This window comes from Zootoca vivipara, chromosome 2 (genome assembly GCF_963506605.1).
Source record: "Zootoca vivipara chromosome 2, rZooViv1.1, whole genome shotgun sequence".
Classification (NCBI taxonomy): domain Eukaryota; kingdom Metazoa; phylum Chordata; class Lepidosauria; order Squamata; family Lacertidae; genus Zootoca; species Zootoca vivipara.
In genome coordinates this window covers 60,903,773-60,927,942 of record NC_083277.1, presented here as the reverse complement: position 1 = coordinate 60,927,942, position 24,170 = coordinate 60,903,773, and the positions used below count along the sequence as shown (strand labels likewise).

General features: G+C 41.8%; 1 protein-coding gene across 7 annotated transcripts in view; it reads left to right on the top strand.

The window, feature by feature from the left end:
• The window catches only part of LARP1 (La ribonucleoprotein 1, translational regulator), a 100,322-nt gene that overhangs the window by 54,655 nt on the left and 21,497 nt on the right, over nt 1-24,170 (top strand). For 3 of the 7 annotated variants that reach the window (XM_060271625.1, XM_060271623.1, XM_060271626.1), the window contains exons 2-9: nt 11,142-11,203; nt 15,171-15,236; nt 19,613-19,787; nt 20,156-20,296; nt 20,899-21,051; nt 21,668-21,830; nt 23,194-23,338; nt 23,854-24,028. In XM_060271625.1, coding sequence (XP_060127608.1) covers nt 19,664-19,787; nt 20,156-20,296; nt 20,899-21,051; nt 21,668-21,830; nt 23,194-23,338; nt 23,854-24,028 — 901 coding nt within the window. In that variant the 5' untranslated portion in view covers nt 11,142-11,203; nt 15,171-15,236; nt 19,613-19,663. Of the gene's footprint in view, nt 1-2,578; nt 4,996-11,141; nt 11,204-15,170; nt 15,237-19,612; nt 19,788-20,155; nt 20,297-20,898; nt 21,052-21,667; nt 21,831-23,193; nt 23,339-23,853; nt 24,029-24,170 lie in introns of those variants that run through there. The other 4 variants (XM_060271627.1, XM_060271624.1, XM_035105727.2 and 1 more) reach the window with 4 other exon arrangements.

The window sequence follows — 24,170 nt, the reverse complement described above, 5'->3', positions numbered from 1 at the left end:
GCTGCAACCCTGCTTTAAAATACATTTCAAAAGATGTTAGCTTTTTCAAAGTGGAGATAAAGAGATGTTCATTTGAGCTATACCTAAATTCAGTTACTTTTGCTTGCACATAAATGCTGTTAGAAATATTTACGCTCTTGTAAACAAACAAAACTAAGCTTGTATTATGGTTTTGGCTCATAGCTCCTAAAGCTGCAGCTGGTGTGTATGGAGAGAGACAAGCCAAATGCTATAAAGTGCCACATGGTTTTAAACCACGATTAGCAATGTAGGCTGACTCAGCAAAAATGTGCAAGGTTCTCCCTCTATCAGTATAATGGGCTGTTTTGAAAACTTGCATTAAGCTCCTTTCATAATACATTGTTTGTTGCAGATAAAACATTGCAAGCCTTACAAAAATAATGGCCAGAAAGATTGCTGTTTTAGTCTATGGCATCAAATAAAACAGACTTAAAAACTAACAAATTTGTTGTGGCTTAAGCTTTCATAGAGTAAAGCCTTCTTCATCTGATCCATGAGGTGCTATCATAAATTGACAGGGAATTAAAATAATTTATATAATGAACGATTTGTATCTGAATAAGCGTGCATGCACATGAAAGCTCATACCAATGACAAACTTAGTTGGTCTCTAAGGTGCTACTGGAAGGATTTTTTTATTTTTTAAAAAATCATATTTCTAATTAGAGATCCTAGTTTTTCTAAAATGTGGCTGCTAGAATTCTAACTGCAGCTTGCAAAATCTGTTCAGGTCTCTTATAACACATTGCAGCAAAGTATGGATAGCTGGCTAGACTGTCTGTGTCCAGGTTCATCAGAGTTCTTCCATTTCTCTCTTTAAAACCCTGGTAATTTCCATGCTAATCCGAGGAAAGCTTGTGAGATCTTCCCCATCTCTAGTAATTAGCGATGAGTGGTAAAGATCAAGTGAACAAAAAGTAGGTTACATAGCCCCAAGCACCTTGTCTTGAATTTTCAAGCTGCATCAACTGAAATTCATCCCACAATGCTACATCAGACAGTGCTTTTGACACATCCTCGGACAGAACTGCCATAATTGTGGCATTTAGACTGATGAAGGTGAAGGTAAATGATTTTGTCTTGACAACATGTTTAGCAAACATGTTACAGCAGGCGCTGAAGGTTTTTTTAATCCTTTCATGTGGTACTAAGCCATGAGCTACTTGGAATATCTCTGCTGGACACCACTCCCAAGTATGTGGTGGTTAGCAGAGAAATGTTTCCTTGCTGTTACGGCCACAGAGTAGGCTCAGTAGTGAACTTTTACCTGTGTCTAGTCATATTTGATGTGATCCTTCTACCACCTGCATTCTAGTAGTCTTGCTACCTGCTTCCCTAGCTAAGTTACTAGGTAAACCAGGGACCAGGCTATGCCCTGTGAGAGAGAACCCTTAGGAACAATTGTGCTAACCTCCTGAGCAATTGAGACTAAGGCTTGGTGTGCTGGACATGCCAACAGGAAATTCCTTGAGGACATTTTGGAAACCACTGAATTCAGTTCATTTCTGGACTGTCGTAATGGATTCACTGCCCCTACAGGATTCACTGGCCAAAACTAGCAGGAAGTGGTCTGAATGTGACTGGAGAGGTACGGAAAAATCCACCACAGCACAGTGCAGTTGAGAACTCTAGGTCTGTAGTGATACACCATAGTAAGTTGCCCTGCCCCAGACCAATTTTGGTGCTACATCAATACGGCAAGTGGATGTAGCTAAGAGAGTTCCCTTCCTTCAAGAATAAATAATGAATAATAGTTTAGTTATAATTTACCTGGTATTAAACTGGTAGGTCATCTTTTGCAGCCTGGGTGGCCAGCCTGTGGGACAGCCAGCAGTTCTTTATTGCACACAGGAGCAGAAGGGGCTGCCTCTGGCATAAGAGTCCATCCAATATGCTTGCCACGTTGCAGTCAGATCTCTCGCTCAGTATGCTTGAGGCAGAATTGTAATGAGGCATGGAGGTTGGATGACAAAAGTGGTTGATCAACTGTGTTTTACTATTTGGGTGTTGAAGGCAAGAGTGGAAATTGTCCAGAACAATTAAGTGAACCTGTAAATGAGCAGAGAATTAAGCCAGGTGCTTCAGCCAGGGTGAAGGGAAAGCGGGGCTTTCGGCAGCCGGCGAAAAGTCCCCGCACCAGCGCACTTCGGCACCGGGTGATGGGGCCGAAGTGCGCCGATGCGGGGGTGTTTTGCCGGCTGCCTTCCCCATGGTTTGGGGAAGGCAGCCAGCGAAAACGTCCCTGCACCGGCGCGCTTCGGCTCCGGGTGACGCAGTGTCGGGCGGAGGGGGGAGCAGAGAATCCTCCGCTTTCCCCCACCACACACTGCCCGGGATCGGACAAGGCTTCTCCAGCCTCGTCCCGTCCCCGCAGTGTCGGGCGGTGTGGGGAGGAAACGCAGGATCCTCCGCTTTCCCACACACACACTGCCTGGGGATCTGACGAGGCTGGAGTAGCCTCGTCCCATCCCCGCCTTGTCGGGTAGTGGGGGGGGGGGAAGTGGAGGATCCGAAAAGCTCCCGCCGCGGACTGGAAGAATCCACTTCTCCCCCCCTTCTTCCCACGCTACAGCCTTTGTGTTCCGCTGGTCTCTGCCGGTTGCAGAGTATACCTGAAGTATACCTGAGTATACCTGAAGGAGCCTTGGCCCAGTATACCTGAAGGAGCGTCTCCAACCCCATTGTTCTGTCAGGACACTGAGGTCCAGCATCAAGGCCCTTCTGGCGGTTCCCTCACTGCGAGAAGCAAAGCTACAGGGAACCAGGCAGAGGGCCTTCTCAGTAGTGGCACCCACCCTGTGAAACGCCCTCCCATCAGATGTCAAAGAAATAAATAACTACCTGACATTTAGAAGACATCTGAAGGCAGCCCTGTTCAGAGAAGTTTTTAATGTGTGACATTTTAATGTACGGTATTTTAAATTTTTGTTGGAAGCCGCCCAGATTAGCTGGGGAAACCCAGCCAGATGGGTGGGGTACGAAGAAGAAGAAGAAGAAGAAGAAGAAGAAGAAGAAGAAGAAGAAGAAGAAGAAGAAGAAGAAGAAGAAGAAGAAGAAGAAGAAGAAGAAGAAGAAGAAGAAGTCATTATTTTATTGAATTTCCCTTTTTAATTCTAGGACACATACTAGGTAGTACTTGAGCTACAGGCACAGAAGATCTCTTTCACATGTCAAAAGAATGCAACTTTCTCAGGCTTTGGTGCTTTCTTCTGTTTTACTTTTTTGTTGTTAATCCAGTGTTTAAAATTAGAAACATATATTATTGAGCAGTATAGGTTTCTACACTGGTTATATCATTCAGATATTTGAGTGAGTCATGTCTTGCGTCGTTAATACTTGCTTACACCTAAGCCATTTTAGGATGCTTCAGAATTGTTTTGCTCGTTTAAATGCCCTAATGGCAACTGTTCAAAAAGAAGGTTGTAATAATGCATCCAGGGGTTTCATCTCTGTTTCTTTCCAAGTATGGCTGATCTTTGGACAGCCCTCATGGGATTTTAAAAATTTATCTGTGACTAATGTAAGTTACGCTTTTCTGCTTGAGTTCTTGATTTTTGTACAGTTTTAAGGTACCCTTCCTGAACGGGAACTGCTTGTTTTTGTGTATTAGGTTTTCACCTTCCAGCAGCAAGTAGGATTGTGTCTGGTATGGAATGCTATCTATCTGAAGAAAATGAACCTGCATCAAAACTGAGTCCCTCTGCTACAAGGATCTGTGCTCAGACAAGCAGCTAAGGCACTGCTACTACATTTCAAAAGGCAGAGTGGTCACTCTGAGGCTCTGAAGGGAACTGCAAGCATTTTAAATTAGATTCTGGAATTCGGCTGCCAACTCCTCTGTGCTTTTTGCTCTCCTTGTCACGGTGGCTGGTGGCTGCTGCAGAACTCGTTGCTCTCATTTGCATGGGCCAAGAAGTAGAACAGATCGCCCTGTATTGCTGGATTGCAGCCTGTCACTCATATGCAGAGCGCACCATTCTCTGCAGACTTGGGCACAAGCCAGTTACCTTGGCAGAAGGGGATGAAAGCTATCTGACAAGGGGGAGGAGATTGGCTTTCCTTTTGGCATGGGACAGAGATAGGTGGCCTCTTTGGGTTGTCATGGAGGGTTGAGGGTGGGAATGTAGGCATTATTTATAGCACTAAATATAGTTGACTCTGCTTTCATAGAACAAGATTTGGGTCATGTGACCATTTTCCTCCTTCCTTGGCTGCTGGTCTGTGCTGAGCTCATGTATCTGAATAGGTAATAATTAACTGTTAACGAGCTTTTCATTAGAGGCCTGACTGTGTATGCACAGGGAGGCAGAGCCAAGGCTTTGTGGAAAAACCTGCTTTCTCTCTCAGGACAAGGTTGCAGTGCTTTTAGGCTGGTGTCCCCTCTTTGAATGCTCACTAGCGTTCATTCCCTGAATAACTTGTGTGGCAGTTACTCCCATACTGCAACACTGTTTTGAGGTACCAATTTCTCGACAGCGAAACTTCTTGGCTTAAGAAAGACGTTGATTGTAAGAGGTGCTATTCATTCTGAGTATAAAGAAAGTCTGACCCACATAACTTTTGATTACTTTTTTGCTGCTGACTTGTAAAGCTGCTGTAGCTGTTGGGTGAACTCTGAAGTTGCCCAAGTGAGGATAGTTGTTAGAAGCCAGCAGCTTGTGTTCATGGAGGTGCATTGTGACAGCTGAAAAATATGTAGCTTTTCCCAAGAAATGTCGTACAGTCCCGGCCAATGGTCATGATAGACAGGCACAGGTGGAAGGACTAACGTGGCATTCAGCTGGGTTGCAGCTCTCTTCCGGAAGTGACAAAAACCAGCCCACTCTTGCATTCCCCCCTCCCTCTTTCCTATGTTAACAGCTTCTCTTACCTTGAGTGTGTGCTTCCAGATTTGACTATAGTGACAAAGGCAATCAACCTTTGGATTTCTCACTGAATTGTTGTTTTCCAGTTTAATATGCTGCAAGTGAAGAGGTACATTTGTCAAAAAGCTGTTATTTTTTCTCTGTCTTTCCGTCTCTAGCCTTTGAAAAGACATAGTGACCTAGCCTAGCTGATTTTAAAAAGGTGGGAGGGAGGTGCCCTTTGAATTAGAATGGGAGTGAAATCCTTTGAGCAAATGACCTTGAGCATGGATATTATTTGCCTTCCCTCGCTTTTAGCTCAAAGGCGCTGTGTGTGTGTCTCTGTCCATGCATGTGTGCTAAATATGCATTTGCTGCTAACATCAGACTGGTTTTTATAAGCGTCCCCTCTGTATCTTTCTGGAACTGGTGTTTTTTTAGTAGGTCTGCCTTGTTAGTGCGGGACTTAAAGGGCTGGTAGTACATTTACAGTATGCTGCCATCTGGTGATAAAAGGTCTATAGATGCTTTTTGTGAGTTATTTTGATGGCATTAGAACATTAGAATAATTCACAATAGAGGTGGGCAGGCGTCAGACTTTCAGAATCTATTCTGTTAACTGGATTCCTGGGAATCCACCACCTGCAGCCAGGTGCAACATAGTGGCTGGGGTGGAGCCAGAGGCAAAGTGATGGCTCAGGGGAGAACCTGCTGCCTACCTGCATTGGGATGATCTGCATTTACCACTAAAAATCTACACTGGGAGTTACTACAGATCCTGGTATGGGGTGGCAGAGAAGCTTTCTTTTTTCTTACAATTGTTAACCATTGCAGATCGGAAATCCATTACAATACATTCATGAGTATTCTAGCATTGGGGATGCTATCAATATGGCTTTCACAACATCTAAAGCAAACGGCTATGGCAAAAAAAACACCACATTACACTACACAGCAGTTGCAGGATACTAATACCCTGTAAGGTGCTTTACTAGATGCCATTATGTCAACTTTTTAAAAGTTTTTTTTAAGGTTATGTTTGTTTACACTTTGCTACGTCAGCTTGGAAGCAGGTGTGACAAAGGGGCATTTCTTAACCCCTCCCTTTCTGCCCTATCTGGTGTGAGCAAGCAGCAAAGCTATGGAGTGGGGTTGGGTTAGTAGAATCATAGAATTACAGAGTTTAAAGAAGACCACAAGGGTTATCTAGTCCAACCACCTCCAATGCAGTAATCTTTTTGTCCAAATGTGGGGCTCGATCTCATGACCTTGAGATTGAGTCTCATGCTTTACCGACTGAGCTATAGTAATGCAGCCTTAAGTCAAAAGTGAGACAGCTCCTGCCCCTTCTCACTTATAGTCCAAAAGATGGAAGAAGTGATGGAGAAGGAACAGGAAAGCAAGCAAACTCAGGTATCAGTTCTTTATAATGTTACGTAGTTCTTACAATGAGAAACTGGGGGAGAAACAGTTGAAGGAAGAGGAGAAACCAAATAGAATTGGTCTTCCAGCAGAATTGGTGGGAGTTCGGCTGCTGCAGTCTGATGGAATGGTTACTGCCAGATGATAGTTGTTTTTCCTTGAGGCTTAAGGATGGGGCTACAGCTTCCACTCATCTGCCTAATTTTACTCCTTTGCCTTATGCTCTAATCTCTCATTTCATCAACAGCACATCATGCTTTGAGAATTAAATTAAAAGTGAAACTAAAAACATAATAAAAAAATCCACTTTGGATTTGGGCTGTGTGTGGCGTTTGTTTGTTTTTTACAATCAAATGGTGTATAAACATAATGAAATGAAATAGAGTCCACCATTGCACAAAACTTCTACTATAGGAGAGCATGGGCAGAAAAGATGGACCTGAACCATCTCTTCCTTGGTGGAGATATGAAAACATGAAATTATTGGACCAGTAAAAAAGTAGTAAAGATAAAGTATTGGACCAGTAGTAAAGAAGTCCCTAAGTTTTTAGGTGCTTTGTTATAAACAAGCACAATATAAATGAACATAAACTATAATTTATAGGTAGTGGTGGGGAACCAGTTTTCCCCACCCCCTGGCCTACTTTCATTTGATGATACAGTTGTTGCAGTCCAATGTTGGTCTTCAAACAGCCCTTCTGGGAATCACTTAGTGTGAAGCGTGAACCAGATATAAAAATGGAGACAATGGGAACACAAATAGAGGATGTTATCCTGCAGCATTGAACATTTATTCTGGCTCTACTCATCTACTCATTGCTGGCATGTGGCCCTAAACATGCTCCCCCTGAGGGAATGTAACTGGAGACGAATTGTTACAGCTCTGTGTACTCTTTTTAGGTAATAGAATCCCACATAATGGCTCACACAGACATTTGCATCACTTGATTGCATAACACTTTGATTATCTACACTGATTTGAAACAATATGAAAAGTTCCGTCTGTACGCTTGTATATGCAATTGCTCATTCACACATGCAAATTGTTCTCTGCTTCTGAAATCAAGTGCCATGAACTGGTTATGAAAGTTGTGAGTTCTCCAGCAATAATGTGCTCTTTTCTCTAGAGCAGAGTGTTTCCTAACCTTGAGTCTCCAGCTGTTTTTGGATTACAACTCCCATCATCCCTAGCTAGCGAGACCAGTGGTTAGGGATGATGGGAATTGTAGTCAAAAAACAGCTTGAGACCCAAGGTTGGGAAACACTGGCTAGAGCAGGCATCCCCAAACTTCAGCCCTCCAGATGTTTTGGACTACAATTCCCATCTTCCCCAACCACTGGTCCTGTTAGCTAGGGATCATGGGAGTTGTAGGCCAAAACATCTGGAGGGCCGCAGTTTGGGGGTGCCTGGGCTAGAGCATAAGTTCCCAATGTGGTGCCTGATAGTAGCATAGCTGCCAAGTTATCCCTTTTTAAAGGGAAATTCCCTTATGCTGAATAGGCTTCCTCGTGAGAAAAGGGAAAACTTGGCAGCTATGGATAGTAGTTGCTGGAAGGCTTTTACCACACTAAGTGGATTTGGTTCCTGGAATCTCAGCAGAGAGTTGCATGCCAAACAGGAGTTGGTATACTATTGTTAATGCAGTACTAATCACTGTATTTTGCTTATTGCTAATGTTATCATGTGACATTTACATAACCATACAAAATTGGCGAATGCAATATCATTCCCTAAATTAAAAAGTAAGTCTTAATTAAAAGTTGCTAGGCTTTTGATGTGGTAGAAGTTACTTGGCTTTCTTATTTACTTTGGTTCTTTTCAAATTCAAACCTGTTCAGAGGGGTGAATGGCAGTCTTTTCTACCGTTGTTGGTTGTTGCAGTTTTATGTTTAGCCCAGTGGTTTTCAAGCTATGGCTTCCCTCTCCCCTCCCTTGGGGGAAATTCAGAATGAATGGAAGGGGAAAGAAAGCTCAGGGAGCAATAGGTCCTTGTGACTATCACAGCCTTTATCTTACTAAGCCAAGTGATATTAAAGATTGTATGCACTTTAGCAGAAGACTGTTTAATTCTATGATTTTTGAGGGTGGATGGTTGATTGCTCCTGTCATTGCCGCTTCAGCTTGGTCTGCTTTTGGAAAGAAGCTCTACATTGTTCTTGACAGACTAGGAAAACTTGCCCATTTTTTTTAACACTTCCTAGAAAGTGATCCTCAGCAGTGTTGTTGGAAGTGGCCACCCTTAGAAACCAACCTTTGGAACGTTTTTTCCATCCACCCAGCAATGCCATCATGTTTGAATTTTTGCTGCCTCAGCTTGTTGTGAATAAATCCCTGCATGTTAAAATATCATTTAGGATCATCCAGAGTCTCGTGTGGCAGTGCCCCGTTCTATTTTTGTGAAATAGTTTGCCAGGATGACTGTGGCTGGTTCTGAGTGCCTTCTGCTTTTTCTCTTGTTTTGAACCGGGACTGTTACTTAGCCTTTTCATTTTTAAGGGAAATTAGTTGTTCCTCTAGGTCACTTTGTGGCATGTTAATTGGCGGTTTGCTCCTTCGCTAGCTCTCAGGGTTCTGTGTTCTTTGGGATCAAAAAGCAGATTTTCCTTCAATCGTGAACTTTTTTTCTGTAATCCATGAGGTGGATTGATTTGCTCTGTACTTTAACCTTCAGAGATACTCACATAGTTTAGAAACAGGCACATGTGGCAGGAAGACAGTATTGACAGTGGAAATGTTAATGAACTTTAATTAGTATAACTGTGTCTGCATGTGTAGAGTAGCACTTTCCTAGCTACCTATGAAAATCCACATAAACATGTCGTGGAAGGAAAAGCTATATACGGTATGCTGAATTTGTATAAAACAAAGCCATGAAAATTACTACAGTATCAAGTTTTATGTTGTAAACAACTTTTAAATGAACAGTAACACTGCAGTGAAAAAAATGAGCAACGGTAGCGGTGTTAGTCTGTAAGAAACAAACCCTCCAAAATCCATAGTTGGGCAGTACTTTTATTGCTCCATTGAAGGAATTGTTCAGCTGTGGGTTTTAGCATTCTTTCTCCCTCTACAGTAAGGTTCTCCCAGTAGCAGTACTGCATATAGCTGTTCCTGATCTGTAACCAGAGACTTTTGTATGGTACAAAGTCAAAATAACAATTTATTTTTCATGCACTGGTCTTTTCTGATTTAGTTGATTTGTTGCAGGTTAAAATTGGCGGGAGTTGTCCATGTTACATGGGGTTGCTGAAATCTGCTGTGTGGACATTTTAATCACCATACACCCCCTGGCCAAAAAAAAATCCCTTTATGGTTGGATGTGCTGGATATAGCAATAGAGCTGGCTTTAATTTGAGTGCTTTGAAGGGTATCAGGATACTGAACAAAAAGCCAGTGCCAGCCTCCCCACTTGCATGCCCTTCTCAAATTTGCCTTCCCTGCTTCCAGTTCCAGGGCCATAACCAATCACTAAGAAACACAGGAGTGATGTTCCTCAGCTATGGTCTCATTTCATGCATACAATAATAGAATCATTTCTGCTCAACAATGTAATTTTTAGTAGCGTTAAGTATCTATGCTTATTCAGATCTTTTAGCTGACACCCTGCTTTTGAAAAGCCTGGAAGTGTGTTCCTTTTTTCACTTTAAAAAATTGCCTTCCATCCATGAGGTGCATATTATGGATAATGTTGGCAGTCTATACGCTATCCCTTCATTAGCACATGTTGCATACCGTACTAGGATTCTTACAGCAATGGTGATTTTGTGCTACTAGCAAAGTTCAGGAGAGACTCTCTCGTATTATTGTGCCTAAAATCTTTCTCAGCATTGGTTGCCAATCCACAAAAAAGTGGTGGGCCCACAGTAAGCTGCTTACCAACCTTCCCCCCCCCCCCCCCGGTTGGATGAACAAAGCAAAACTGTATGCTCCCTGCATAAGGGTGTAGTTCTGTAGATCCATACACAACCCAAATACTGGGAAAACCATACTGTACTAAGGGAATACAATAGAAGCTGGCAGCAGAGTTTGGGAGAGTACTCTGCAACTTGCTGTTTTCTTGCTACTACACAGCTAGCTTTTGCCCTGCTTTGGTGGGGAAGCCTTCTTATTTTGAGATTTTGATTTATAGTTAGTTGCTTCTGGTACATTTTGTTGTTGCTGCTGTGGTATTCGGCATCTTTAGGGGATTTAAATTCTTGGTCTCATGGGTTATTTTACTAGTGAAATAAAGGTAACCTCCCAATTTGGCATTGTCCAGCCACTGGGATGCTCTGTCACACCCTCCACTAGGGGGCAGGCTCCTCTGAAGAAAGAATTAAGAGAAAGTAGGAAGCACTGCCTACTCCTGCCCACTCCTAGGTAGTAGACAGTACTTCCTCCCAAGAGTTGGCATTTTCCTTCCTTTGCAGTGAATGGACACAGCAGGTTCACAGCCTGGCCTTGGGAGCCAGTTCTAGCCGGTAATAACTTCTCTTCATGCCAGGCTTGAAAACTAAGATATTGCCCATGGGTGGGTGAGAACTATTTGAAGATAAATGCTGTCCATTTACTCTCAGATGGAACATTATGCATTTTCTGGGTACAGAGTGCTTAGAGCAATCTATTAAGAAGGGGGGAAATCTCAGTAGAGTCATGGCTCTACATATTGAACTTGAATATCATGTTTCAATCTACTGATCTTCCCAGTAGTTATGGAAAAGAGACTTGATTTTCTTAAGAGACTGACCTGGTCGTTCCTTGGAAGGTAGATGAATGTTAAGTGTGATTGCATGGAGTGATACAATAGGGACTAAAAACCGCTTCAGTGACCAACTTAGAATATTAATTTTTTGGCTTTTCTTCCCTCTCACTAGAGCATTCAACCCCAGCCAAGGTGGTGAAAGCTGCAAATCCAAGGCAACGTAAAGGAAGCAAGGCAAGTACTAGTGTTCATATTTGTGAATACTCCAAAGTTGTGTATCAGAATGAATTTGTGGGACTGTTTCAGCTTTATTATGTGGGTTAACGGTGGTTCTCAGAGCTGTCTTACTTGTGGTTTCTTGACAAAACTTGAAGGTAGGTTTAGGGGTCTTTATTTTTTGTTTCCAGTTCTAACTTTCATGATCAGCACCTTTTTAGTATATCTGTTCTTCGGCTTTCCTTGCTCCTGCACCATCAGTACATGTGCACCTGTTCTGTGCTTGTGGCACTCAGTGGTCTGCAAGTACATGGCTTAATCTGTGTGCAGCTGCTGGTTGAATGGATGATTCTGTCGTACGATAGGAGATTTATCTGGAAAGCCTTTTGCAAATACTTTTTCAGCTTTGACTCAATTTGCCTGTTACTGGTTTGGTAACAAACAACTCCTGTTAACTCTTTTTGGGAAGTTATGCCCATATCCTTCCCACCCTCCATCATTGGCTGGTTTCTTTAACCCTCTGGGCTTCTCTGCTGTTTATTCCTTGAATATAATAGGTTGCCTTCTGCTACACTTGGTGCCCATGGAGCAGTTTTAGTCCATGGTAAAAATGCTTCAGTCTGCAATGCTGCACATCAGAAAAACTGATGTTTGCAGAAAAACTGAAGTTGCATGTCTGGTTTTAGCTACTATACCTGTACCAAGTAGGCTTGGGTTTATGCGCTATTTTTTTCTGGGCACTAGAGACTGCATCATAAGAACAGACCTGTTGAATCAGACCAGAGACTCATCCTGTTCTGCACAATGGCAAACTAGATGTTTATGGTATGTTCACAAGCAAGATGTGAGGGCAATAGCACATTCCTGGTGTTGAATGCAATGTTTGGTCCTGGAGGCCAACAACACTAGTAGCTATGTTTAACTTCATCCCACCATTAATTTATCCAATTCCCCATTAAAGCAAAAGATGGGGTGTGACTACTTAAATTGTTCCCTCAGGCACACACACCAGAGATGCCGTGCAACATTTTGTTGCAGGGGGCACTCTTTGTGATAACAAATTAATAACAAAAATAGTTTCCCTTGTATAACAAAAGTAGTTTCCTGTGTATGTTTGCTATGGGTTGTAGGCAATAAAGTTTCATTATTAATGAAATGCCTTCCTTCCTAAAAGTGTGCTCTTGTGTTGTTCTTGTCCAGCTTCATTTGCCCTCTCTGCAACCTTTTTGCTTACTTTATATGTAGTTTTTTAGGGGACTTGACACCTTACATGCAGGTTCTGTTCCAAACTTTAGAGAGGTCTTTAAGGTGATATACTTCAGGCTAGATCAGAAGAAATCTCAATGGAATATCAAGGGTTAGAAAATGAAAATAGCTGGAAGCAGGATATGCCATTGATTTGATCTGCAGTCACAGGCTCTGCTAGAGGGCAAAGCTCAAGATGTGCTTGCAAATCAAAAGGCTCTGCTAATTGAAGATCAGTCAGTCATGGCAAAGTTCATTGAATTATAACATAACATTTATGTGCCACCCGGTATTCCTAGGTATAGACTGTGATGTTTAATGAATAAAATATTACTGTTTGAAAACATAATGGCAGTAATGCAGCAAGCAACCTTGGCTCAGTAAGGGAGAGAGCTGGATGGTTAACTTTATGCAGCCAATTTTACAAAACAAAAAATTGCCGTGTCATGTGTAAGGATAGCAAAATCTTCCCCATGTAAGATTAATCCATTGTACAGTGTCATGCAACTTCCCCTATCTTCTAAGGATATCACTGTTTGCTATTTCCTCCTTTTTCTGGTGCCTGAATTCCTTCTTCCCATACTTACTTCGGAAGCAGCATCTGTCCTTGCTCAAACCTGCTTCTCTTTCCACATCCCATACCCCCACCCACATAAGAAGAATAAAGTCAACCCTTTTTAAAAAAGCAAACCTGTTGCATAAGTCTGTTTTATCTTAAGGTGATGTTGCATGTTGCAGACAGTGCGGAGAAACAGATGCGCAAATGACTTGGAGATCCACTTAATTATTCCAGGGCAGCTGGTATTGTTCCAGGAGAAGATACAAATGCTCCTTGCATGTGCATCTGTTGAGCTTGTGTGTATTTGCTGAAATGCACACAAAGGGATATGTGTGAGGCACTTGCATATCTGCTTTTGGCATCACAGGTGGCACTGTGGATTAAACCACAGAGCCTAGGGCTTACCGATCAGAAGGTCGGCAGTTCGAATCTCCGCGACGGGGTGAGCTTCCGTTGCTCAGCCCCTGCTCCTGCCAACCTCGCAGTTCGAAAGCATGTCAAAGTGCAAGTAGATAAATAGGTACCGCTCCGGCGGAAAGGTAAACTGTTTCTGTGCGCTGCTCTGGTTCACTAGAAGCGGCTTAGTCATGCTGGCCACATGACGTGGAAGCTGTACGCCGGTTCCCTTGGCCAGTAAAGCGAGATGAGCGCCGCAACCCTAGAGTCCTCAGCGACTGGACAATGGTCAGGGGTCCCTTTATTTTTACCTTTAAAATATGTGAAACTGCTTTTAGGCCCCAACTGAAGTATCCTTACAAGGCAAGAAATGTGGGCCAAATCGATCAGGATTAGCTTTTGAGATTTCCCCTTATTGTATGTATGATATTCTTGCCATTTAAACCCCAAACATCACTATTTCTGTTCATTTATTTAATTTTTTTTGTTTATTTTCAACATTTGAAAATATGCCCTCCACTGAGTTTTAAAGGTGTGAAAAATGCATATGAAAACAAAATTTAACATAAAATACAGCAACAACCATATAATCTGGACTACAGTCACAGAGCAATAAAGCCACGGAGCAGCAACAACAGAAAAATGAAGTGCTAGCAATACCAAATGCACCTCATCTCTCCCCAAAGGCCAGGATGAAAAGGTGCATCTTCAGTTGCCATTTAAAAGAAAACTGTGTTGAGGTGAGACACAACTCAGAGAGGATGTAATTCCATACATATTGGTTACCATAGACCTCATTGGGTGTGGAAGCTCCCAAAAGGGTCCCCCAGAAGCTTTTAAGGACCAAGCCAGTTGGTATGAGATGAAGTGTATTTTCAGATCATTTGAGCCCAAGTCATTTAGAACTTTGAATCTTGCCATAAGCACCTTAAATTAGGCCCAGAAGATAATCAGCAACCAATGCAGTTGTTTCAAAATACTGTATGTGTTTTATGAGAATGGCTAGCCACACCCCCAGAATTAATTATCGCCCCAACCTTTCGTAGCACTGTGTTGCTAGTGTAAACAATGTTCACTAGGTGGCACTGTGTTTGCAATGACAACATTTAGTCATGTCTTAATTGCTGAAACTGAGTTGAAGCCCCTCCTTCCATTGCATTTTAAGGAGGAACAAATCAGTGGTGCATCACAAGACTGTGGAAATTGCAGCATTGAAATGTGTCAGGAACAGTTCAGAAGACGAGAACAAGAATTTAAAGAAAGCAGGTTAAATGTACCCAGCAATGCTCTTTTTAAAAGGTGTTTTGCAGTTTTAATTCTAAATGCTTGTGTACATTTGTATTGCACAAAACACTTGATATAAATAGTCTTAAGAATTACTCTCTCTGCCAATTGGTGTCACAGGGTAACAAAGTCAAAGATGAATGGGCCTCTAGAGAATGGGTTGCCTTCCAAAGATGGATTGCAGCTTCCATCAGCCCAGCCAACATAACCAATTGTCAGGGATGGGGGGAGCTGTAGTCCAACAACGCCTCAAGAGCTTCATGCTAGCTACCCCTGCTCTAGTGAATGTAAGATTAGGCGCTGCCCATTTACTGTACTCTGTCATGGCATTTGAAATCTGAAATGTTGTTCATCATGAAAAAGGACAGAAATAGTAGGTGCTTAATGTGGATTTTTAAAAGAGGTGAAAAGTTCTACTGGAGAAATATTGCAGTTTTACAAAGGGGAACTCCTTCCTATATGATACTCTGTTGATTTGATATCTCTTGCTTGTCTTACTAGGTTGGTGACTTTGGGGATGCCACAAACTGGCCAACGCCAGGAGAAATAGCTCACAAGAGTGTCCAGGTAAAACACCCATTCTGACTTGAGAAGGAAGGTGCTTCTGTTCTTTGGCATGATTGTGGATGACTAGGGTTTCTGAGCAAATAGTGTTCTGTGCAGAAGCACAGAATTTTCCTTGTAGTGAAGTGGCTTGCTATGATGGTAGCATTACAATCCTATTCATGTCTACTGAGCAGGAAGTCCCATTAAGTTAAATGAGACCTACTTTAGGTAACTGTGTTGAATTGCAGCCTTGATATATATTTTTCTTATGCCTAGGCACCACTGTGAAAGTTTGTCTAGTTTAGAAGTAAGGTTTTTTAAAAAAAGGTTTTTAGAGTCAGAGTTATATCCAACTAAGTGATTGTGTGAGCAGAACAACTTCTTGCACAGTGGAACCTCCTATTCTCTGTGTGTTCACACAGCCCCAAAACTACTCTTGGTGGTTCCCTCATCCCTCTAGAACAGATTTGGGGATGATGCAGGGGGAGGAGAGGAAGGGAAATTTGTGTTGCAGTGATTTAGTGGGATACAACCCAGAATAACTTTAGGCTTAAATTTTTGCAGTGCATCAGGTTAACATTTGCACCCTTCTATAAATGTAGTTTCTATTTAGTCTCCTTAAATCCTGCCAGTTAAATAAAAGCTGAGAATTTTTAAAAAAAAGTATATATAGAGTAAGGGATCCCTTAAGATTATTTTATATGTGTGTGTGTTGAAAGGGAAGTAACACGGTGGTAAGAACTATGTCCCCTTACACCTAATACAATGAAAATTGAGAAAAATCGGGGTTTGGGGGGGAATGGTACCTTAATTGCCTCCAAAGATAGGTGTTCCCTCAATTTCCTGTTTGAGAGTGTTTATTGGACACAATAAATCACATAGTTATGAAAGCTCAATTAAAATGGTGATTTAATGTACAGACAGATAGATAAACACATACAATATCCAGAGTTGATGGAAAGAGGTAGAAGTATGTAAAGCAGATTACATTGTTGTGCTTAAAATGAATTAGCATTGTGGAAGCGGGCTTTATACTAATACAAAATTATTTCAGTAACCAACAGTTCCTGGGAGGTAAAGGCAATTGTTTATGTAACCTGAACCTAAGTCATTCAGGGCTTTAAGGTGGTGGCTAGCATTTTTTATTGGGGCTGGAAATGCACTGGTAACCAGTTCATCTAATACAAAATTGGTATAATGGGTTCTGGTTTTCTGACCCCCTGGACAACCACATCCCATACTAGTTGAAGCACCTGTGCTGTCTTCAAAGGCACTTCTGTATGTAGGACACATTACAGTAGTCCAACCCATATATCATATGGGTGGATAAATGAGGTGAAGTCTGATCTCTCCATATAGGGCCACAGTTGGTGTACCGGACTAAGCTGGTGAAAGGTATTCCTGAGTACCATCAGGACCTATACCTCGCCTTCAGAAAGGAATCCAGCACCACCCCCAAGCTGGGAACTTGATTCTTTAGGAGGAGTGCAATCTCATCATGGACAGGTTGAACACCTCTATTCAAGATTGCCAGATCTCCTACCCATAAGACCTCCATCTTGTTTGGATTAAGCTGCTGCTCAGTCTTCTTCCTCATCCATCCTCAAAAGGTCTTCAAGCATTGGCTCAGAAGTTCCACAACCTCCCTAGGTTGGATAGATGGAAAAGAAAGTGGAGCGTCATATTACTCCACAAACAAATGACAACTCAGCCCAAACTTCTGAATGGCTCCCCCCCACTCACCCATTGCTTTATACAGACATTAGATAGCATGAAAGACAGGATAGAACTGTGAGGCGCACCATCAAACATGTTTGATATTTGTTACCCAGGCCAGGGTAGTAAAGCCTAAGGCCAGTGGGAAGCTGCAAATGTTTTTTTAAAAAAAATGTACAAGGAAGAATATATACCACTCAAACACTTCTTAATTATTTTAAGATAAGAAAGAGCAAGAAACAAACTTCCCTACTCCCTCTTAAAGGATTATGACTACCTTGTAGAGCCTCCTCCCCCCCCCCAGGCTGTGGACCTGTTTGTCTGCAACTTAGCAGGCCTAATCTGCACTGGAGGAGCTCTTGCATCTGTAAATTTCATCAACTTGGTCAAAAGGGGGGGGGTATTTCCATGTTTAGATTTCCCATGATAGTTAATTGGCCTACAGAGCTTCATTTTATATGGAGTGACTTGGAAACTCAGACGTGGATTGAAGAAAAAATACAATGGAAACAGATCAGAATTTTTTCCTGAAGTGCACAGGTGATGCAAGGTGAAACATGGCCTGTGTAAACATCCTAGTTTTTTTCTTCTTTCAAATCCTGTAGTGACTGAGGATGAGGTTGAATGCCTTGAACTTGATGGGTTTGGTTTTTTTAATGGTTAGAGAAATGACCTGTGTTTTTAACTTAAAAGAAGGAAAAGAGAACATTTTGAATTCATTCCAATTGCTCTGTTGATTGTAGAGGTATTTATGCCTACTCACTGAAGGTTTTGGTTTTTTTAATTAAAAAATTGCAGCAAATCAGTTACAAAACAGGTTAAAGAATAACCCTTTGTTAGTGGGCAAAGTGTCACTTTTCAATACCAGATTCTCAATTGCTGGGAATTTACCACTGTCTCTGCTTCTATTAAGCAGAGAAAGCCAACTGTCCTTTGGCTGGTGTTGTGATAGCAGAATTGCAAAATGGTGCTTTGTATAAAATGACAAAGATTAAAGGGTGTGGCCCCCCCCCCAGGGTACTTCCCATTCTTTCCACAGGATTTATTTATCTAGTTCTTCTTAGTCCTTGAAAATGATTTTCAGTTTGGTTTTGCAGGTGGACCAATTTTCTGCATTTTCTCCTTGAACTTTAGTTTGGTGCTGATAAGCTGCCCAGATAACTTGGTTATTGGGTGGCATATAAATATTCCTAACAATTTGTTTAAAAACAAAATGGAAGCATCAGGGAGGAAGTAGGGTGCAAATTGTGGTATAAATTCCAATTCACCTGCCACTGATACAGTTAAAAAAGAGAGAAGAATTAGTTTACCTATCAGGTAAGCTAGGATTTTCTAGGAGTCACATTCCATCCCCTTCTTAGTTGCACTCTTCCTGCTGAGTGCTTCCTTATTGTCGCAAACCCTACAGCATTGAGCTATTTGAGCAACCACAAAGTATACTTACTAAAAATATTGAAGTTCATCTCCTTTAAAAGAAAAAAGTGCTATATTTTTAAAGATTAAATTGAAGGAAGACAAGAATATACTTACTTTTACAAAACAAAAAAAACTCCACACGTGCACACATATGCAAAAATGTGTTTATGTTCAATTTTACCTGTCTACATTCTTACTGTTACTTTCATGTGGTGTACAATGATGTCATAAATTAAAGTGATATTCCCTACCATGAGTGTATTTGGTCAAATATGCCTAAAGATGTATGCATGGGTGAGTGTTTGAAGGGGTGAAGAAGTGTGGAAACAAGATAATTCATACTGCAACACAGAGTCTGTTGTTTCCCACCATATTGCTGAGAGTTCAGTTTGAGCAACACTTTTTGGGGGTGCTAAATCTCTGCTTAGGAGAAAGCCAGAAATAGCTCATTACAGATCCCAAGCAGATGATTTCCTTTTAGGGTTTCCCTGCCCACTATGCTCCCTAGCTCAGCGGTGCTATTCTGGGACATCAGCTTGGAGCCCATTCTAAAATCTGGCCACAACAGAGAAGGTAAATTTACCAAGTCCTCAGGCAAACCTGGGATTGTTCTTACAAGGGGGTGAAGCAGGTGGGCTGGTTAGCACCAAGCCAGGCTTCTAGAGCCAGTGCCTTGTCTGCTGTATGGCTTTATGGTGGGTGGAATAAGCACTCAAATACGTTCACAGCGCAGATGCAGAAATGCTTAAAGCATACTTCTATTTTGGGGCTTCCCTCCCCTTTGGCAATAGCTTTCCAGCATCATTACCTCTTGTCAGCTAGCCCCTTCTCTGGGTCTGGTGTCCTGCCCTGTCTTCATTCACCAAATATACCATGTCTGGTTTCTGTAGATTCAGAAATCATTGGGACTCATTCTGCAGTGCATGTGCCTGAAGTACACACTTGCCTTCTAATTTGACTAAAGTCTTGCTCTTGTAACCTTATTAACTTCGGAACATGCTGCTCCTGTATAACTATGTAATAACTACTTTGGCTTGAAGTGCTTTATCAAGAAGTTACTGCTCATGAATCAGAGCTCTCTCTTGAGGGTAAGCAGTTGTTCTTGGTTTCTAGACTCTTCAGGTGGGCTCATAAGACTGATTGTGAATGCAAGTGTGATTATGAGCGCATAAGGCAGCTGAATGAACTTGCTGTGTCAGTTGTGATCCACCTTTGCTAAACCGCCATTTTGATTCTCAGCTTGCATGTCTGATTGTCATTTTCAGCAGCTGCCACACAAGCCTCAATCTCTTCGGAAGCTTCCTATTAAGAAAAACATGAAGGAGCAGGAGAAAGGGGAAGGGAGCGATGGTAAAGAGAACATGAAAGCCCGGTCAGATGAATCGGGGGAGGAGAAGAATGGCGATGATGACAACCAGAAATCAGCTCAGAAGAAGAAGGGTGAGAAGAAACTATTTGAAAGTGCTGAAGCACGGTGGTCTGGGATCTCGGGGACTTCATCAAGCTGGTGCCCTCCAGATGCTTTGGATTACAACTGTTATCAGGCCCAGCCAGCACAGCTGTGCTAACTGGGACTGATGGGAGTTGTGGTCCCAACTTCTGAAGAGCACCATGTTGGTAAAGGCTGATCTATGGTATGTCCAAGGTATGATCTGGCCGTGCTTCTATTATATTCTTAACACTTTTTGCTAGTTAAGGTCAGTTACGAAGACCTGAATGATGTGCCTTCTCTCCTTGTGCCTTCCTGGGTGAGATGTTTTGTACTTCCTCGTAAAGATTTGTAACAGTCGTTCCTTGATGCCTTGCAGGCAGCAGACACAAATGGGTCCCTCTGCAAATAGACATGAAGTCTGAGGTACCAAGAGACAAAACAGCTTCTCGCAACAACAGACAGAATGAGCAGCACCGGCACCCTTCCAACAACCGAAGTGACTCAAAAGGTATTTTTGGTAATGTATTTTTTTATTGTATTTTTCATAATGCTCAGGCTGTCATGTTCCTTCAGCTCTTTCATTGGGTAGGCTTCTAATTTCCATGTGGGCTGCAGCATAGTCTCAAAGGCTTAGCAGTTTGACTGGGAGTTCCCTTACAAGTAGATGCATGCATGCTACTGATACTTCTGAGTGGTGGAGTTGCCTCTTTTTAAAAAATCAAAATAATATCCCAGCTGAATTCTTGTGTACTTCATGCAAGGAACTGGTTTGTTCTCTGGCTAAGCCTCTGTCATTGTCTGCATAATGTGTATGAGGGAGATAGAATCCACCAGCCCTCCATGATTCAACCAACATCTCCCAAGTATATCATTATTAACAACAACAACAACAACAACAACAACAACTTATTTGTACCCCGCCCATCCGGCTGAGTCTCTCCAGCCACTCTGGGCGGCTCCCAATCGAGTGTTAAAACAATACAGCATTAAATATTTAAAACTTCCCTAAACAGGGCTGCCTTCAGATGTCGTTTAAAAATAAGATAGCTGCTTATTTCCTTGACATCTGCTTATTTCACAGCTCTTAGGGGTATGCTCATCTCTAACATTCTCTTGCAGGTTGGCATCTGGATAACAAACATGAACGAAACTGGCCTGACCAGGATGAAACCTCTAGTGTTAAGAGTGAGGGAGCCACTGTGCGTGGTTCCTTCCGGGGCAGAGGCCGTGGTCGGGGACGAGGGAGAGGGCGAGGAAGAGGAGGTACTCGCTGTACGTATAAGACTGTAATATTTTTCATAATTGTGGCTTTGTGTATAGGATGTGGTTGATGCTATAGTTATTTCTTCTCCCACTTGGAATATCAATTGCTAGGGGACAACTTGCACATGTTTTGGCTAGACTCAGCACAGTTTGAGTAGATGCACTAAAATAAATGTACCATTAAAGAGCATTGTTCTTGTTTATGTAATTTTGGTGTAAACTTATTGCCACTGGAAATGCAACCATACTAGTAAACTGAGTATTTTGAACTAAAAAGCTACTACACTAAGAAAGCAGACTTTTTGTAGATTCTTAAATATGTAATGCAAATATAATATGGTGGTCATTCAAGAAGTGGCCAGTTGTGAACCTCTGTTATTATACGTATAGTGCAATTTTGTTTTGCTTGACCTGTGCTAGATGCACATTTTCTGTGGATCTTGCATTGCAATTCTGTTTAAAATGGTCTTTCCAAACTAAAATGTCAATGCCTTTTCCAATTCCTAAATTAGGCTGCTGCAAGCCTGGTTCTCCTAATCTGTGGATATTGACAGCGTAGAGTGAAAAATGGTCTTAGAAAAGTTGAGGTCTTAAGAAATTACCTTTTACTTCTTTCCCCCTGCAGCTCACTTTGATTATCAGTACGGTTACCGGAAATTTGATGGCTCTGATGGCTCACGTGCTCAGAAATACACCAGTAATATCACTTACTATTTTGACAACATCAGTAGCACTGAGCTGTACAGTGTTGACCAGGAGTTGCTCAAGGACTATATCAAACGGCAGATGTAAGTGTTGGTTTTGATTCTAGGAGTAGCTTACCAAACAGTATTTGCCTTTTGACGAGTTGTAGCTCGTTTTATACCTTTTTGTACTAGATTAAAAGTTGGGAGTTGTGCTTGCAAAGACAATGGTCTTCATCCTGATTCTTGCTGTTCTACAAAGTAAAAGTAGATAGAATTGGGATTCTTGCACCTTCATCACAGCCTGTAAATATGTGCCAGTGGGTACACTGGCACAACTGTTTATAACAGGGTGGCCCATTGGAAATATGCAAGATTTTTGCTGGCCTCTGAATCAGTGGTGGCAGTCCCCATAGCCACCTAATCTTACAGTTAAGATTCTAGCAGGAAAAGTGAGCAGCCTCTGACATAAATTGCCTCTCTAGAAACATATCATTGTACTTTATGCCAGCTTATGCCTCTGTTGAATCAGTGGTGGTAGTGCCTGCTTCCTGGAAAAGGAAAGCTTGCCTTTTGGTGGAAGTTGCACCCTACACCTTCAGTATCTGCACGCTGTCCTGATGTGCAGAGGAAGAGAATGAATCACCTTCTTTTTCATGTGTTGAGACCTGGTAGAATTGAGATTGACTCTCCTGAGGAGACTGGTAGCTTTGCTTCAAGGAGTAGCCTGGACTCCCTGGGCACTGCATAGCTAAACAGAAATGTCCCACAGACCTCAGAAGTTGGCAGCCCGTTAGCATGACATGCAAGCTGGACTACTTACCAAATCCTGAAGCAGCTGAATTCAGGATTTGCATCCTTCAGTTTTTATTTATTTTTTATTAGAATGTCATTCAGCTTCGTCTACTCATGTATGCAGAATTAGCTTAGTTTTGGCTAGTTTTAGTTTAAACTAGAGAAGAAAGGAGGAAATGATGAGTTTTCTTCTGCCCAAATGATTACATTCTGCAGGGCTGAATCAATATTTTTATTAGTATTCTGCTGCTTGTTTTATATTTTATTGTTGATATTAAAGGATTCTGTTAGAACCTTTTAAAATGATACATGTATTAATGTGTGTTAGATTATGTTAAATGTTGGTTTGTTGTTCAAGTGGTTTTAATTATTGTATTTCATATTGGGAAAAATAATCCTGAAAAGGGGCCTAAGAATATTGGAAAATATAGTATAAAAATATATACTTATTCATGTGGACATGTCTTGAGCTATGGCCCTAGAATTTTCCCCATAGCATCCAGTGCTGAAAGAGAATGTTGGTATTTACCTATTTTTGTAAAGCATTAGTAAACAGAAAGAGGTGGACTTTTCAGGAGGTCAGAGGTATTTATTCTGCTAAGTGTTACCTGGTGTGTGTGTGTGTGTGTGTGTGTGTGTGTGTGTTTCATCGTCTACTATTTACTGTTTTCAGAGAGTACTACTTCAGTGTTGACAACTTGGAACGAGATTTTTTCCTGAGACGGAAAATGGACGCAGAAGGCTTTCTTCCCATCACTCTAATTGCTAGTTTCCATCGGGTGCAGGCCTTGACCACAGATGTTGGCCTCATAATTAAGGTAAAAAATTACCCTGTGTTTCTTATTTGGGCCACTTGTGAGTGGAGTGCTGGGCAATCAAGAATGAAATGCCCTGTTCAAACCCTTGGGCATGTCCTGATATATCTCTGAGCAAGATGATCAAATCAGAGTGGCAAATGTCTTAGCAGACTTGGGTTCTTTGCAGTTATGCAAAAGGTAGTTCATGCATTCTGCCAACTGCATGCTTGCAGTTTTCAGGATGCAGTTGCATTTTGAAGACTGAGGCTTTAAATAGCTGTAAGACAGGGCTTGCAGTTCAGTTCGGCATTGATATTATTTGCATACTTCTGCTGGGATTTCTCTTTGTCTGCACAATCAAGGGTGTTGGAGAACTTTTTTTGTAAACCAACAATGGTCTGGAGAAAAGGGAAGGTGAACCTTTATTCTCAGTATTAAATATGTTTCTGTGGGGAGTAGGGAGAGGGTATGTGGGAGGAAGAGAGAGAGAAGGGTATCTTACTTTAGTATTAATGCTGAAAGTGATTGTTTTTCAGGCATTGAAAGACAGCAAAGTGGTAGAGATTGTGGACCAGAAAATCAGGAGAAAGGAAGAACCAGAGAAATGGCCTTTACCTGGCCCTCCCATGACAGACTATGCACAAACTGACTTCTCTCAGCTCATCAACTGCCCAGAGTTTGTGCCCAGGCAAAGCTTCCAAAAGGAAACAGGTCTGTTGGTAGTGTTTTAGAAACTATCCAAGCAGTTTTATTTGTGTTGGTGGTGATGAATTTGAGACCAGGACACCGTTATGTATCTTGTTGAAGGTTAGCAAAACTTCAGCTTTACTTAACTAATGCGTACACACAAAGC